Below are 16,142 nucleotides of genomic sequence, written 5' to 3' on the forward strand. Positions count from 1 at the left end.
TGCATCTCTGCATCATTCTCCTCCTATAATTTAGCTGATTCTGTTGCTGGTTTATGAATAGAGTTGAATGCTGAAACTCCTCCTCCTCCACTTTTCCTCCCTCGTGGTCTTTATAAGTATTTCCAGACTCTGGTCTCACACCAACCCTGCTCACTCTCAGCTGGACAGAGACACAGTCACACACACTGACATCATGCTGGGGACCCTCTGTGCTCTCATCACTGCTCTCACATGTAAGATCCTTATTGTGATTTGTGAAGACTTTGTAATGCATGAATTCATAGTTATTTTGTGTTTGTTGACAGATGTCGATGCAGCGAAGGTTCTGACCCAGACGCCTCCTGTCCACACAGCGTCTGTAGGTCAAGAAGTTGTTCTAAACTGTAACATTCAGAGAGCAGAGAGTAATGTTGTCAGTTGGTACAAACAGGTTCCTGGTAAAACTCCTCAGTACATTCTCTACTATCACCATTCTGACAGTTCTCCAACCTTTGGATCAGGATTCTCCTCAGACAGATTTGACTCTAAAGCCTCATCAAATATAAATTATCAGCTCATCATTAAACGTGCAGAGACAGGAGACACTGCTCAGTATTTCTGTGAGACATGGGACGACTCTGCTGATGAGAGCGTATCACTGTGATTCACACTGTGACAAAAACCTCCTCACAGACTCTTCTGCTTTTTAAACTTCTGGAACTGAACCTGTCGCTTAAAGCTTCCTACAACGTGCAAACAGCACTGGAACCTTTAGAAATCCTTTAATTCCCACATAAACTCATATATAACTTATAAAATATTGTTGTTTAAATTTATAATTTATGTAAATGCACATAAATTAATCAAGTTATCAAGTTATCTATAAAAAATTACAATACAAAGAAACATGATGAAAACCTGAAGGTTAACACTGAATGTTTCATTAACCTAAACAATTTAAAAACAACATTAATATAGCATTTATTGTAGTAGATATTTAAATTATTTAAAATAGAAACAACATCAGATCTGCTTTGTGGCTTATTAGGAGTAGATTTGAATAAGTGATTTAAAATCTCCATAATTGTTAACGTGTGCTGAAGGAGAACTTTGATGACCACGTCAGCTCCTCCTCCTACAAACTGCTCTCAGCACTAAAACATTTCTACATTATTTCATTTTGCATCAACATCTTAAATGGGTAAAATGTTTATTAGATAATAATCTGATAATATTCTTTGAAGAAAAATTAAGTCAAGCATCAGGAATATATTCTATATATTTTATGTTAAATGTTAATTAACAAAATCAACAGAACATTTTTTACAGTTTGAGTACAGCTTTGACGCAGTCGTCCAGTGAAACAACACATTCTTTTACAGTTTTTATCTATTGTTTACACAGTGAATGCTTAGACCGAAGCCTCAAAACTTAAACTTGTTGTGGCACAGTGTTAAACACAGTGTAACCGCAGCCTAAACATCACTTTTTTTCATTTTTGTAACACACTTATTGCGAAACACTACACACTTTTTCTTACATTAGACACTTTATTCAAAACCAAAATCCCCTGTTATCATTGGGAAAACACTCAAAAAGCAGTGCTCATCTGGCAACTGTAGTCACACACACACACACACACACACACACACACACACACACACACACACACACACACACACACACACACACACACACACACACACACACCTGAAAACACCTGCACAAAAAACACAACACCAAACAGTCTGAGCCTCAGCGCTACAAACAGGCCCCAGGTCAGACGTGTGGAGAACTATGCAAACATGGAGGCAATGAGAGTCAGAATGAGAGAAGGGCAAAGAGAGAGGAGTTGGACGTTGGCGTGAACGTGGACGAGGACGAGTGTGAGACGTGCATCACATGAAATCAGGGCCACTCTCACTAGGTCCCATTCACTACATGCAGCTGTGCAGCACAGACCACAGCAGCAGGTTTGTGTCAGTTTCCAGCGTGCAGCTCTGGTCCATGATTTGTTCAACAACCAGAACCAGTTCACAGTTTTATACCTGCCCTGGAGTGTTTTACATAAAGTTCATCAGTGTGTTGCTGGTGATGTGAAAGGGTGATTTAAATGGAGCTTGTGTATAAGGTTTTGTTGGAAAAATTAGATTTTTAGAAAAGAGTATTAAGTTTTGATTGCAGTGTTTCCTTTTGGTAGATATGTGAGTTGTTGTGTCTAAGCAATGGGCAAAAACTGTAAATCAGCATCTCCGGATAATAAACACCTACAGTAAACATCAATACACTTAACATGGATGTGATTCAAAGTCAGAATTACCATTAATAACACTTAGTTAAGTTTAGTTTAGATTAGTGAAACACATCTATCTGATGCTGCTGGTTTATGAATAGAGTTGAACGCTGAAACTCCTCCTCCTCCACTTTTCCTCCCTCATGGTCTTTATAAGTATTTCCAGACTCTGGTCTCACACCAACCCTACTCACTCTCAGCTGGACAGAGACACAGTCACACACACTGACATCATGCTGGGGACCCTCTGTGCTCTCATCACTGCTCTCACATGTAAGATTCCTATTGTGATTTGTGTTAAGACTTTAACATTAACATTAACAGAATTTAACATTATTTTGTGTTTGTTGACAGATGTTGATGCAGCGAAGGTTCTGACCCAGACGCCTCCTGTCCACACAGCGTCTGTAGGACAAGTTGTTCTGAACTGTAACATTCAGACAGATGACAATTACCATGTCCAATGGTACAAACAGGTTCCTGGTAAAACTCCTCAGAACATTCTGAGGTTTCACCATTCTGAAAGTTCTCCAACCTTTGGATCAGGATTCTCCTCAGACAGATTTGACTCTAAAGCCTCATCAAACATAAATTACCAGCTCATCATTAAACGTGCAGAGACAGGAGACACTGCTCAGTATTTCTGTGAGACATGGGACGACTCTGCTAAAGAGAGAGTATCACTGTGATTCACACTGTGACAAAAACCTCAGTGACTGTTTTAAGCAAAATGATCAGTTCTGAGTAAAATGAATAAAAGTCCACAACAAAACCACAATCAATACACTTAAACATAGAAACCGCTCCAAAGAGTCCAACGTGTTGAAACGAGAGCAGCAGAGTTTGTGGATCTGATCAGACTGATGAAGTGATGAGATGTTGTCAGTGAACGTTGGTGTGAACAGGATGTTTCAGTTCCACTCGCCTCATTAGTGACAGTCAGGAGGTTTTTGTACGACCATGTGCACAAACTGAACCACTGTGGTATTCGGACCAGGAACCGAGCTGACTGTGACAAGTAAGTACTTTAAATTAGCCTCAGAAGACGCTTTCTGTTCTTGTTTCTGGTAGATTTAAAGAGTAAATTGTGAATGTATCACTTTAAATTAGTAAAATGCTCATTAGATAATACAGTAGTACAAAGTTTAAAATATGTAAAGCCGTGACTTTCACAACAGCAAAAAAATCTGTCTTTAAGTTTTTTGATGGTTAAAAATATTAACAGGAAAAAAAATTAAATATTTTGTTTAATATTTTTAGCTTTTGATTTGAGCATAATTCAAAAAGATCATTTTTTATCCATAGCTTTAGAAATATATTCCATGAATGTTCTTTTTTACTGAGACACTGATAGAATATTATCAGAAAATAAAAATGTTTATTTGAAAACAGACTTACTTTTAAATCAACTTCAAAAATTACTTTTCATCAACAGACTTTCACAAAACAACATGAATCTGAAATAGTTTAACACCTGAAACTTTTTATTAAACAATGTAACTTTGTTTAGCTTTTTAAATTCAGGGCAGATTTTATGTCATACTATTGAACTGAAATGAATCATTTCCTTAATTCTCCTCATAAGGTGATGCACATGTATTTATTTAATATTCTAAACATAATTTCATGTGATACAGAGGAAGACACTGTGTTTTTACTGTAAAACATTAGTGATATTTTAATGTAGCAGCTGTTTTTCACGCTGATGGTTTCCTTTAATCAGTGTAACTGTTCTATCGTCAGTTCCACTCCTGCACTCGTGCGTTTAAACACTAACGAGCTGACGACCAGTCGTTTGCCGCCTGTTGTTTCAGGCTCCAGTGCTCCTGCTCCTGTCCTCACAGTCTAAATGTGTCTGTTTGTGTAATGGATTGAAGTTTTGTAGCAGATGAAGGTTTCAATAAAACCCTGATTGCAAACGATTGAGTCTTTATTCATTTGTTCTCACCACAGAAGCGTCAGTATTGTCTTTAAACATGTAAAGACGTGAGACATTTCTTCTTGTCTCCGTCTCATCCTTCCCAGCAGCAGCTGCAGGCCTCATGTCTGTATTTATAATATGTAAATGAAGAGTTTAACCTCTGAGGACAGAAAGCAACAGGTCAGATTATTATTATTAAGTTATTGTTGTTTACTGAATGAAAACTGTTTGATACGTTTTACATGACAAAGAACGTTACATCAATTTAAAGTGGTTCAGTTTTCATTAGACAGTTTAACCTCTGAGGACAGAAAGCAAAAGGTCAGATTAGAGAATAAAGTTATTGTTGTTTACCAAATTAAAACTGTTTGATACGTATCACATAAACATCAATATTACATCGCTTTAACTTTTTTTTTTTTTAAGTTTTTTTAGGATTTTTAAGTTTCTGGTGGTTCAGTTTTCATTAGACATTTTAACTAAAGTATAACAAGAGTCACATGATGTCTTGATTTGCATGAAGCTCTAATTAAGGAGAGAAGTTTGCAGGTGCATCCTGGGAGGTGACGCTTCACTGGTGGAGGATGAAAACTCAGTTTCACTTGCTGCTGGTTTCACTTTAGAAAAGTACTGTTAGTTGTCTTCTGTCAGTGAAACCTCATGAACCTAATGGAATTTCCGGCTTTGCTATTATTAAAAATAATTATCAGTTTTTTCATACCTTATGATGCTCAAGTCTTACTGTTTGTTCATCAGAGACTGAGCTTGATGTGAAACCTGAGTCTTGTCACTAAGAGAGCTGCTCACAAACTTAAAGGTTTGACACGTCGTTACCTCAACTCTCCAACCTGTGGCTCTGCATCATTCTCCTCCTATAATTTAGCTGATTCTGTTGCTGGTTTATGAATAGAGTTGAATGCTGAAACTCCTCCTCCTCCACTTTTCCTCCCTCATGGTCTTTATAAGTATTTCCAGACTCTGGTCTCACACCAACCCTGCTCACTCTCAGCTGGACAGAGACACAGTCACACACACTGACATCATGCTGGGGACCCTCTGTGCTCTCATCACTGCTCTCACATGTAAGATTCCTATTGTGATTTGTGTTAAGACTTTAACATTAACATTAACAGAATTTAACATTATTTTGTGTTTGTTGACAGATGTTGATGCAGCGAAGGTTCTGACCCAGACGCCTCCTGTCCACACAGCGTCTGTAGGACAACAAGTTGTTCTACACTGTAACATTCAGAGAGATGATAGTAGTGATGTCAGTTGGTACAAACAGGTTCCTGGTAAAACTCCTCAGTACATTCTGAGGTTTTACCATACTTACAGTTCTCCTTATTTTGGATCAGGATTCACCTCAGACAGATTTGACTCTAAAGCCTCATCAGACATAAATTACCAGCTCATCATTAAACGTGCAGAGACAGGAGACACTGCTCAGTATTTCTGTTGTACATGGGACAACTCTGCTAAAGAGAACGTATCACTGTGATTCACACTGTGACAAAAACCTCCTCACAGACTCTTCTGCTTTTTGATCTGCTGGGACTGAACCAGTCACATAAAGCTTCCTACAACCTGCTCACGGCACTAAAACCTTTCTACATCATTTCATTCTCATATAAACAAAAAATAATGTTAAAATTACAGTAAAAATACAGTAAATATAATCCCTTGGCGAATAAATGTATACAAATACACTTATGTGAATCTGATATCATACGAGTTTGCTCTTTTAAATCTTCTTTAGACCAAATTGTCACACTTTTCAGTCCTTAAAAGTTCACTTGAAATATATTTTAAAAGTATAAAAAGTAAACTTTATGCACAGAATTAGTCATGTTTTATGCACTATTAACTGCATTAAAATGCACTTTAAATGAACTTGCACATACTAAGTACAGTATGTACCTTTACTAACTGTACTGAACAACTAAATTATTAGTCTATTTCATACATGCTATTAGTACACCTGTAGTTTATAGATTTTAGTGAAGTAGTATACGTTTGATAACTCATATCAACTCATAAAAATATTAGAATTTCATTGATCCCACATTGTGGACCTATCCCCTAGGACCTTCTGCTTCCAACCCGTGTTCTCTCTACTGCGCTACCAGGCCACCAAAGTGAGCTAAACAATTATAACTGATGGAGCTGTAAATCACAGTGATTAATAAGACAGACTAAAGAAAAGATGCAACAGTGCTGTGTGCTTAACTGATGCTTCATTGTGTCCTGAAGTCCACCAGTAGCTCTGCTTTCTCCTCCAGATAAGCTGTCTCATCATTACTCTGGATCAGCGCCACCACCACTGTGTCATCTGCAAATTTCACAATGGAGTTAAAACTATGTCGAGCAAAAGCAATAATGGGTGTAGAGAGAAAAGCGGGGGACTCAGAACACAGCCTTCACGTGATCTGATGGTCAGTGTGATGCTTCCTGAGAACCACCAGTGGTCTGTTAGGCAGGAATCTCAGGAGCATGAATAGAGACCTAACTCCAGTTCCCTGAGCTTTTTGATGAGTCATGAAGGGACATTAGTAATAAAAGTTGAACTGGAGCCTATAAAAAGAAGTGTAGCATAATTCCCTTTCCTGAAATTTCAATGTGTAAATAAAGGACATGAGAGACAGCATCACATGTTCAAGGCGAATTGTAGGGGATGAATGAATTTAGGTAATGAGACACAAATCAGACCTTTTATCAGTTTCTGACATGTCTCCATCACCACTGATGTCAGCACAAACATAGCTGAGGAAAAATATACAATAATACATACAAGAATAAATAAACTAACATAAAGCTTGGCAACGGTGCAGACGAAAGTTGGCTGATGGTTCTAGTTTAACTAAAATGCGACAAGTGTCACATGACGTCTTGATTTGCATGAAGCTCTAATTAAGGAGAGAAGTTTGCAGGTGCATCCTGGGAGGTGACGCTTCACTGGTGGAGGATGAAAACTCAGTTTCACTTGCTGCTGGTTTCACTTTAGAAAAGTACTGTTAGTTGTCTTCTGTCAGTGAAACCTCATTAATTAAAATTCCACTTTGTTATTATTGAAAAACAACTATCAGTGTTTTCATACCTTATGATGCTCAAATTGAGTCTTACTGTTCATTAATCAGAGACTCAGCTTGATGTGAAACCTGAGTCTTGTCACTAACAGAGCTGTTTACAGGATTAAAGGTTTGACCCGTCGTTACATTAACGCTCCAGTCTGTGACTTTGCGTTATTCTCCTCCTATAATTTAGCTGATTCTGTTGCTGGTTTATGAATTGAATGAAGTGCTGAAACTCCTCCTCTTTCACTTTTCCTCCCTCATGGTCTTTATAAGTATTTCCAGACTCTGGTCTCACACCAACCCTGCTCACTCTCAGCTGGACAGAGACACAGTCACACACACTGACATCATGCTGGGGACCCTCTGTGCTCTCATCACTGCTCTCACATGTAAGATCCTCATTGTGATTTCTGAAGACTTTGTAATGCATGAATTCATAGTTATTTTGTGTTTGTTGACAGATGTTGATGCAGCGAAGGTTCTGACCCAGACGCCTCCTGTCCACACAGCGTCTGTAGGACAACAAGTTGTTCTAAACTGCAACATTCAGAGAGCTGAGACTTATTATGTCTATTGGTACAAACAGGTTCCTAATAAAACTCCTCAGTACATTTTGAGGTTTTACCATTCTCACACTTCTCCAACCTTTGGATCAGGATTCTCCTCAGACAGATTTGACTCTAAAGCCTCATCAGACATAAATTACCAGCTCATCATTAAAGGAGCAGAGACAGGAGACAGTGCTCAGTATTTCTGTAAGACATGGGACAATTCTACTCAAGAGAACGTATCACTGTGATTCACACTGTGACAAAAACCTCCTCACAGACTCTTCTGCTTTTTGATCTGCTGGGACTGAACCAGTCACGTAAAGCTTCCTACAACCTGCTCACGGCACTGAAACCTTCCTACATGTACGTCATTCTCTAATAAGCTGCTAAGAACATGAAAAGCTTTTTCAATCATTTCATTCTCACATAAATAAATTATTAAATTTACAGTAAAATCACTCTAATACTTATGTATATACACACAAATTAATCAAGCTAGAGAACGATATATATATCGAATAATGACAGTAAAAACAATAAAATGAAAAAGACCTGAAGCACAAGACTCAATATTTCATTAAATCAAACATCTATTTTAATAGATAAACCATTTCCTGAGGAAAATGCACAGCGAATTCTATAATGCTGAATGTATTACGTGCAAATAAAACAAAGGGAAATACAAAACTAATGCTGCATGCTGCACATGCAGGATTGTCAATGACTGGTAACACAAAAATAACACACAGACTGAACTAAAGATCACTGCAGAGCAGGAAAATAACTCAACCTTACATAGAGCACTAAACATGCAACAAACACAAAACATGAGACATGCAGGACAAAACAAACCTTGACACACGGTGCGCAATGAACATAGTAACAGAGATGCAACAAACCAGTTGACTGGACCCAAACTAGGGCTTAAATACTAACCTAAAAACACGGGTGAATATGATTATCCTAATTACAAACAAGGAAAAAAACTGGAAGTGACATCACAGGCTGAAAAAACAAGAAAGAAACAAAGACACTAGTATAAAACAACAGGCATTTTGTGTGTGGCCACATTCAATAAAACAGTGAAGGTCAGATGTCGATCTGCTGCACAGTTTTACTGTTACGGAAGGTGAAATAGCAAAATTGTCAGGACCTTCTCCTGCTTCATGATAATTAATTGTTGCAATTGGTTAGTAATTGTTTCTGTTGGTTACTGTAGAATTCTCCTTCCATTAAATTTTAACCAAGATGCAATGCAGCTCTATATTTTTATTACATATTTATGCAGCTCTATATTTTTATATGCACAGAAATAAGTTCTCTACCAAGAAGCTGTATATAAACTAGTAATATTAAGAATTTAGGCCTTGTACAGTAATAGGCAGCTTCTCCTTCCAGCTTCTCCCCTTTCCCTGATCTCTTTCCCATTAGGGGTCCCGGCAGCGAATCAGGGAACAGTTCATGAGGTTTTAAGAAGAACGGCGTTGTCAGACAGGCAAAGGTCGGTACAAAGGTTGCATAGATGATGGCAGCAGTACAGACAGGGATCAGGCAACCGTCGGTCAGTTTCCAGCAGAGGTCAAAACACAAGAAGCGAGGGAGCAGTCAAGACAGGTGAGAAACCAGAACAGAGACTTAGTGGGTAATGACGCTGGAGAGTTGACAGGTACGTGAGCAAACAATGGGCTGTGGCTTCAATACTAGACATGATGAACAATAGGGAACATCTGAGAACATCAACTGACTGAAACGTAAACCTACACAAACAGGAATCAAACAGTAGGTTGTCAAAAATTAAACAGGAAACTCGACCAAAACATGACAATGATGCTGGATTTGTGACAATCTGAACAACCGTAAACAAAAGTGTAATTTAGCTGATTCTGTTGCTGGTTTATTTATCTGATGCTGCTGGTTTATGAATAGAGTTGAGCGCTGAAACTCCTCCTCCTCCTCCACTTTTCCTCCCTCATGGTCTTTATAAGTATTTCCAGACTCTGGTCTCACACCAACCCTGCTCACTCTCAGCTGGACAGAGACACAGTCACACGCACTGACATCATGCTGGGGACCCTCTGTGCTCTCATCACTGCTCTCACATGTAAGATCCTTATTGTGATTTGTGAAGACTTTGTAATGCATGAATTCATAGTTATTTTGTGTTTGTTGACAGATGTCAATGCAGCGAAGGTTCTGACCCAGACGCCTCCTGTCCACACAGCGTCTGTAGGACAACAAGTTGTTCTACACTGTAACATTCAGAGAGCTGATAGTAGTGATGTCAGTTGGTACAAACAGGTTCCTGGTAAAACTCCTCAGTACATTTTGTACTATCATAAGTCTTACAGTTCTCCTTATTTTGGATCAGGATTCTCCTCAGACAGATTTGACTCTAAAGCTTCATCAGACATAAATTACCAGCTCATCATTAAACGTGCAGAGACAGGAGACAGTGCTCAGTATTTCTGTGAGACATGGGACAGCTCTGCTAGTGAAGGCGTATCACTGTGATTCACACTGTGACAAAAACCTCCTCACAGACTCTTCTGCTTTTTGATCTCCTGGGACTGAACCAGTCGCCTAAAGCTTCCTACAACCTGCTCACAGCACTAAACCCTATTTACATAATTTAAGTCTGAAGTTAAAAAGTATTGTTAACATTACAGTAAGAGTAACTATAACTCCTTATCAAAGATGTATTCTAAAAGTATATTTCTTAACTTTACTCAGAAAAAACGTATAACATTTAAGTACACTTAAGTAAATCTACTTCTATTATCCTTACTGTCATAATCCAAACGGCAGGCAAAAAACGGGAGTTGGGCAGGCAATTGTCGAAAACCAGAGGTCACAATATCCAGCAGAGGTACAAGGCAACAACAACACAGTCAGAACAGGCACGAGTCAAAACCAGGGACCTACTTGAATATGGGTGTAGGCTGACAAACTGGGTACTGACAACGACTATCTGGCAAACAGAACAGGTGAGTGCTAGAGCTTAAATGTTGGAAACTAATTACTGAATGAAAACAGCTGACAGGGCACGTGACCAGGAACGTAAAGCGGGCAAAAGACATGACGGACCAGAAACCGGAAACACTACCAAAATAAAACAGGAAATGAACATGGCACACCAGAAAACAATACAGGAACATTCCAGGCTCATGACACTTTAAATAATTCAATTCAACTCAGTTTTATTCATATAGCGCCAAATCACGGACGGGAGCTTATCTCAAGGCACTTTACAAGGTAAGTTTAAGACGTTACACAACTAAACCCAACAGATCCCACATACAGCAAGCCTTTAATTACAATTAGACAGCAACAGTGGAGAGGACAAACTCCCTCTCTAACGAGAAAGAAACCTCCAGCAGAACCATTCTGGATGTGAGCGGCCATCTGCCTCGACCGGTTGAGGTGAGGGGAGAGAGAGAGAAAAGCACAGAAGCAACAACAAGCAACAACAAAGCACAGGCAGGATGGTTGGACCAGCAGTCTATGTCTATTGCAGCTTAACTAAGACATGGTTCCTGTGACTAACAATCATTGCCAGTGACCTGAACATCTCTAACTATAAGCTTTATCAAAAAAGAAGGTTTTAAGCCTGATCTTAAAGGAGTTCCTGTCGAACCTGAACAGGGAGCTGGTTCCACAGGAGATGAGCTTGGCAGCTGAAGACTCTGCCTCCCATAAACTTGTACATACAGTACTAATTATGTACTTCTAGACCACTAACTATTCTGAACAACTAAACTGTTTTTGTACTACATACAGGCTAGTACACCTGTAGTTTATTGTAGCATAATTTTGATAACTCATCAATTATTGTGTTATTATTACACTTTATTATTAAGTAAACGTCTTGTCAGGGTTTGCTGGATGATAGACTCAAATGCACAGCTCTGAGGCAGGGCAGTCGGGCAGGCAGAGGTCTGAACACAAGAATCCAGCTTCAGAACAGGTGTAAACATAGATTAAGCAGGAGCAAGGTCAAAAGAGGCACAATATATAAACTAGCACCAATACTCCCACAGTCTGGGTCCCTGCCTTGTTCCCTGTCTGTACCGTCGTGTGCTACTGTCATTGGGCACCTGCTTAAATATTAAACCCTTTGAACTTCCATCCGTCTCTGTGCTGTGCATGTGGGTCCATTGTCTAGTAAAGCCTGACACACTCTAATGAAGTATTTTATTGGAACAAAGTATGTCCCTACACAAATAGCCAAAAATGTATGTTGTGGAGAGAATTGCAGGAAAATGCACAAGAGCATTATTACAAGTTCAAGAGTTCAGTTATTTATGGAAGAACTTAATTTTAACAAGCCAACTTCTTGTGATCCTAAAATTCAGTTGATGAAGTTATCGTCACAGGGATAAATATGACAGACTGAAGGAAAGATACAACAGTGCTGTGTACTTAAAGAATGGTTCAACGGCTTCAATCAAGGATTTATTGGCTTTAAACTGAAATGTGTACATGAAATATCTACACACTGCACATGTGCCTTACACATTTAGCTGACTCATAACTCATTCATTGCTTACTGGAGTATAACTACAAATATAGAAAAAAAGTAACCTCTTTTTTATACTTTTTATACTGTAATTATTAACCAAATATATTGTACTTGATCACTTGATTATACTTTGCTTTGGTATATCGTAGTATAATTGAACATGAAAGTGAACTTAGTTTTTAAAAAGTTTTAGTTTAGTTTAGTTTTTTTTAAGGAATACATATTTATATATACACATGAATGAATCAAGTTAGAGAAAATCTTACATAATGACAATAACAAGAAACATGATGAAAACTACCAAATACACTTTTTAACGAGTAGATTTCTTGTTCTTGTTGATTTCTCTAAGTGATGTGAAATCTTCACAACTGTGACGACCATGTCAGCTCCTCCTCCTCCTCCTCCTCCTCCTCCTCCTCCTCTTCCTCTTCCTCCTTAGCCTCTTCATAAGCTTCAGTGTCTCTGGTCGTCACAGTCCAACCCTGCTCACTCTCAGCTGGACATTGAGGGACATTCACACACTGACATCATGCTGGGGACCCTCTGTGCTCTCATCACTGCTCTCATATGTAAGATTCCTATTGTGATTTGTTTTTGTGCCAAGACTTTGTGATGGAGAATTCAATGTTATTTTGTGTTTGTTGACAGATGTTGACGCAGCGAAGGTTCTGACCCAGACGCCTCCTGTCCACACAGCGTCTGTAGGACAACAAGTTGTTCTACACTGTAACATTCAGAGAGCTGAGAGTTATGTCTATTGGTACAAACAGGTTCCTGGTAAAACTCCTCAGTACATTCTCTACTATTATCATAGTCACCGTTCTCCTACTTTTGGATCAGGATTCTCCTCAGACAGATTTGACTCTAAATCAACATCAAACATAAATTACCAGCTCATCATTAAAGGTGCAGAGACAGGAGACAGTGCTCAGTATTTCTGTCATACATGGGACACCTCTGCTAATGAGCACGTATCACTGTGATTTACACTGTGACAAAAACCTCAGTGACTGTTCAGTTCTGAGCAAAATGAATAAAAGTGCACAACAAAACCACAATGCAGACACTGAAACATAGAAACAGCTCCAAAGAGTCCAACGTGTTGAAACGAGAGCAGCAGAGTTTGTGGATCTGATCAGACTGATGAAGTGATGAGATGTTGTCAGTGAACGTTGGTGTGAACAGGATGTTTCAGTTCCACTCGCCTCATTAGTGACAGTCAGGAGATTTTTGTACGACCATGTGCACAAACTGAACCACTGTGGTATTCGGACCAGGAACCGAGCTGACTGTGACAAGTAAGTACTTTAATTTAGCATGAAAAGACGCTTTCTGTTCTTGTGTTTGGTAGATTTAAACATTTAATTGTAAATGTATCACTTCAAATTAGCAAAATGCTCATTAGATAATACAGTGGTACAAATTTAAACTCTGTAAAACAGCTGTGACTTTGACGACAGCAGAAAAAAAATGTAACATTTTGTTCAATATTTTTAGTTTTTGATTTTTAGCATAATTTAAAAAGATCATTTTTATCTATAGCTCTAGAAATATATTCCAAGAATGTGCTTTTTTACTGAGACACTGAAAGTATATTATTAGAAAAGAAAAATATTAAAATGTCTTTATTTGAAAACAGACTTCCTTTTAAAGTAACTTCAAAAATTACTTTTCATCAACTGACTTTCACAAAACAATATAAATGTGAAATAGTTTAACATCTGAAACTTTTTATTAAACATTGTAACTTTGTTTAGCTTTTTAAATTCAGGGCAGATTTTATGTCACACTATTGAACTGAAATGAATCGTTTCCTTAATTCTCTTTATAAGGTGATGCACATGTATTTATTTAATATTCTAAACATAATTTCATGTGATGCAGAGGGAGACACTGTGTTTTTACTGTAGAGCATTAGTGAGATTTTAATGTAGCAGCTGTTTTTCACGCTGATGGTTTCCTTTAATCAGTGTAACTGTTCTATCGTCAGTTCCACTCCCACACTCGTGCGTTTAAACACTAACGAGCTGACGACCAGTCGTTTGCCGCCTGTTGTTTCAGGCTCCAGTGCTCCTGCTCCTGTCCTCACAGTCTTCCCTCCGTCCAGTGCTGAGCTCCAGTCCAACAAAGCCTCTGTGGTCTGTCTGTCCAGTCAGTCTGTGCCGTTTGCACATGTGACCTGGTCGGCTGCTGGGAGTCCAGTGAGCAGTGGGGTCTCTACCAGCACCGCTGTTCAGCAACCAGACCAGAGCTTTCACATCAGCAGCCGTCTGGACGTGCAGACGTCCGACTGGAACCTCAACAAGGTTTACACATGTAAAGTGTCTGTGGGCTCCCAGACTTCAGAGAAGACCATCAGCAGGTCACACTGTCCCACTGGAGACGAGTAGCAGAACGAGGCCTGAACAAAGCTGCTGCTTCACTCTGTGTGTGTTTGCTGCTCACGAGCTTCACTCCTTCATCCAGATGTGTCTGTTTGTTTAATGGATTGAAGTTTTGTAGCAGATGAAGGTTTCAATAAAACCCTGATTGCAAACGATTGAGTCTTTATTCATTTGTTCTCACCACAGAAGCGTCAGTATTGTCTTTAAACATGTAAAGACGTGAGACATTTCTTCTTGTCCTCCGTCTCATCCTTCCCAGCAGCAGCTGCAGGCCTCATGTCTGTGTTTATAGCTGCGTGTAAATGAGTTTAACCTCTGAGGACAGAAAGCAACAGGTCAGAATAGAGAATAAAGTTATTGTTGTTTACTGAATTAAAACTGTTTGATACGTACTGTATCACATGAACTTCAACATTACATTGATTTAAAGTGGTTCAGTTTTCATTAGACAGTTTAACTAAAGTATAACAAGTGTCACATGACGTCTTGATTTGCATGAAGCTCTAATTAAGGAGAGAAGTTTGCAGGTGCATCCTGGGAGGTGACGCTTCACTGGTGGAGGATGAAAACTCAGTTTCACTTTCTGCTGGTTTCACTTTAAAAGACGGTGATAGAAAATAGTCACATGTTGATTTTTGTTATTTTATTATAAGTTAAATGTAAATAAAAAAATCATACTTTATTTCTTTTAAAACAACAACTGAGAGTTTTTTTATACAATATGATGCTTATTATGAGGTGATGAAAACTAGTTACATGTTTTGGTTCTTTTAATGTAAAATAAACATAATTATTAAACTTCCTACTCTGTTATTATAAAATCAAAACAACTAGCAGTTTTTTCATACGTAATGATGCTCAACTGGAGCCTTACTGTATGTTCATCAGAGACTCAGCTTGATGTTAAACCTGAGTCTTGTCACTAACAGAGCTGCTCACAGGTTTAAAGGTTTGACCCGTTGTTACCTTAACTCTCCAGCCTGTGGCTCTGCTTCATTCTCCTCCTACATTTACATCAAGTCATCATTCAATAAATCACACCAACCATAAACATAGGTTTTATACATATATTGATGCAGCTGCTGGTTTATTAATAGAGTCGAGTGCTGAAACTCCTCCTCCTCCTCCACTTTTCCTCCCTCATGGTCTTTATAAGTATTTCCAGACTCTGGTCTCACACCAACCCTGCTCACTCTCAGCTGGACAGAGACACAGTCACACACACTGACATCATGCTGGGGACCCTCTGTGCTCTCATCACTGCTCTCACATGTAAGATTCCTATTGTGATTTGTCAAGACTTTGTAATGCATGAATTCATAGTTATTTTGTGTTTGTTCACAGATGTTGATGCAGCGAAGGTTCTGACCCAGACGCCTCCTGTCCACACAGCGTCTGAAGGACAACAAGTTGTTCTG

At 38.7% G+C, this 16,142-nt stretch overlaps 1 protein-coding gene across 4 annotated transcripts; it reads left to right on the forward strand.

Annotated features, from left to right (window-relative positions):
• The first annotated feature begins 161 nt into the window (after window positions 1-161).
• LOC114860778 (immunoglobulin lambda-1 light chain-like) lies at window positions 162-14,879 on the forward strand. Of its 4 annotated transcripts, none has more exons than XM_055510947.1 (4): window positions 162-233; window positions 306-631; window positions 3,257-3,290; window positions 14,402-14,879. In XM_055510947.1, exons 1-4 carry the CDS (start codon window positions 194-196, stop codon window positions 14,728-14,730), a joined length of 729 nt encoding a protein of 242 aa, XP_055366922.1. In that variant the 5' UTR covers window positions 162-193; the 3' UTR covers window positions 14,731-14,879. The 4 variants fall into 4 exon arrangements, with proteins under 4 accessions (XP_055366922.1, XP_055366921.1, XP_029015473.3 ...); XM_055510946.1 differs by lacking the exons at window positions 162-233; window positions 306-631 and adding exons at window positions 2,491-2,545; window positions 2,627-2,949; XM_029159640.3 differs by lacking the exons at window positions 162-233; window positions 306-631; window positions 3,257-3,290 and adding exons at window positions 5,198-5,275; window positions 5,357-5,682; window positions 13,605-13,638.
• The last annotated feature ends 1,263 nt before the right edge of the window (window positions 14,880-16,142 follow it).

The sequence above is a fragment of the Betta splendens genome, chromosome 8 (genome assembly GCF_900634795.4).
Source record: "Betta splendens chromosome 8, fBetSpl5.4, whole genome shotgun sequence".
Taxonomy (NCBI): Eukaryota; Metazoa; Chordata; class Actinopteri; order Anabantiformes; family Osphronemidae; genus Betta; species Betta splendens.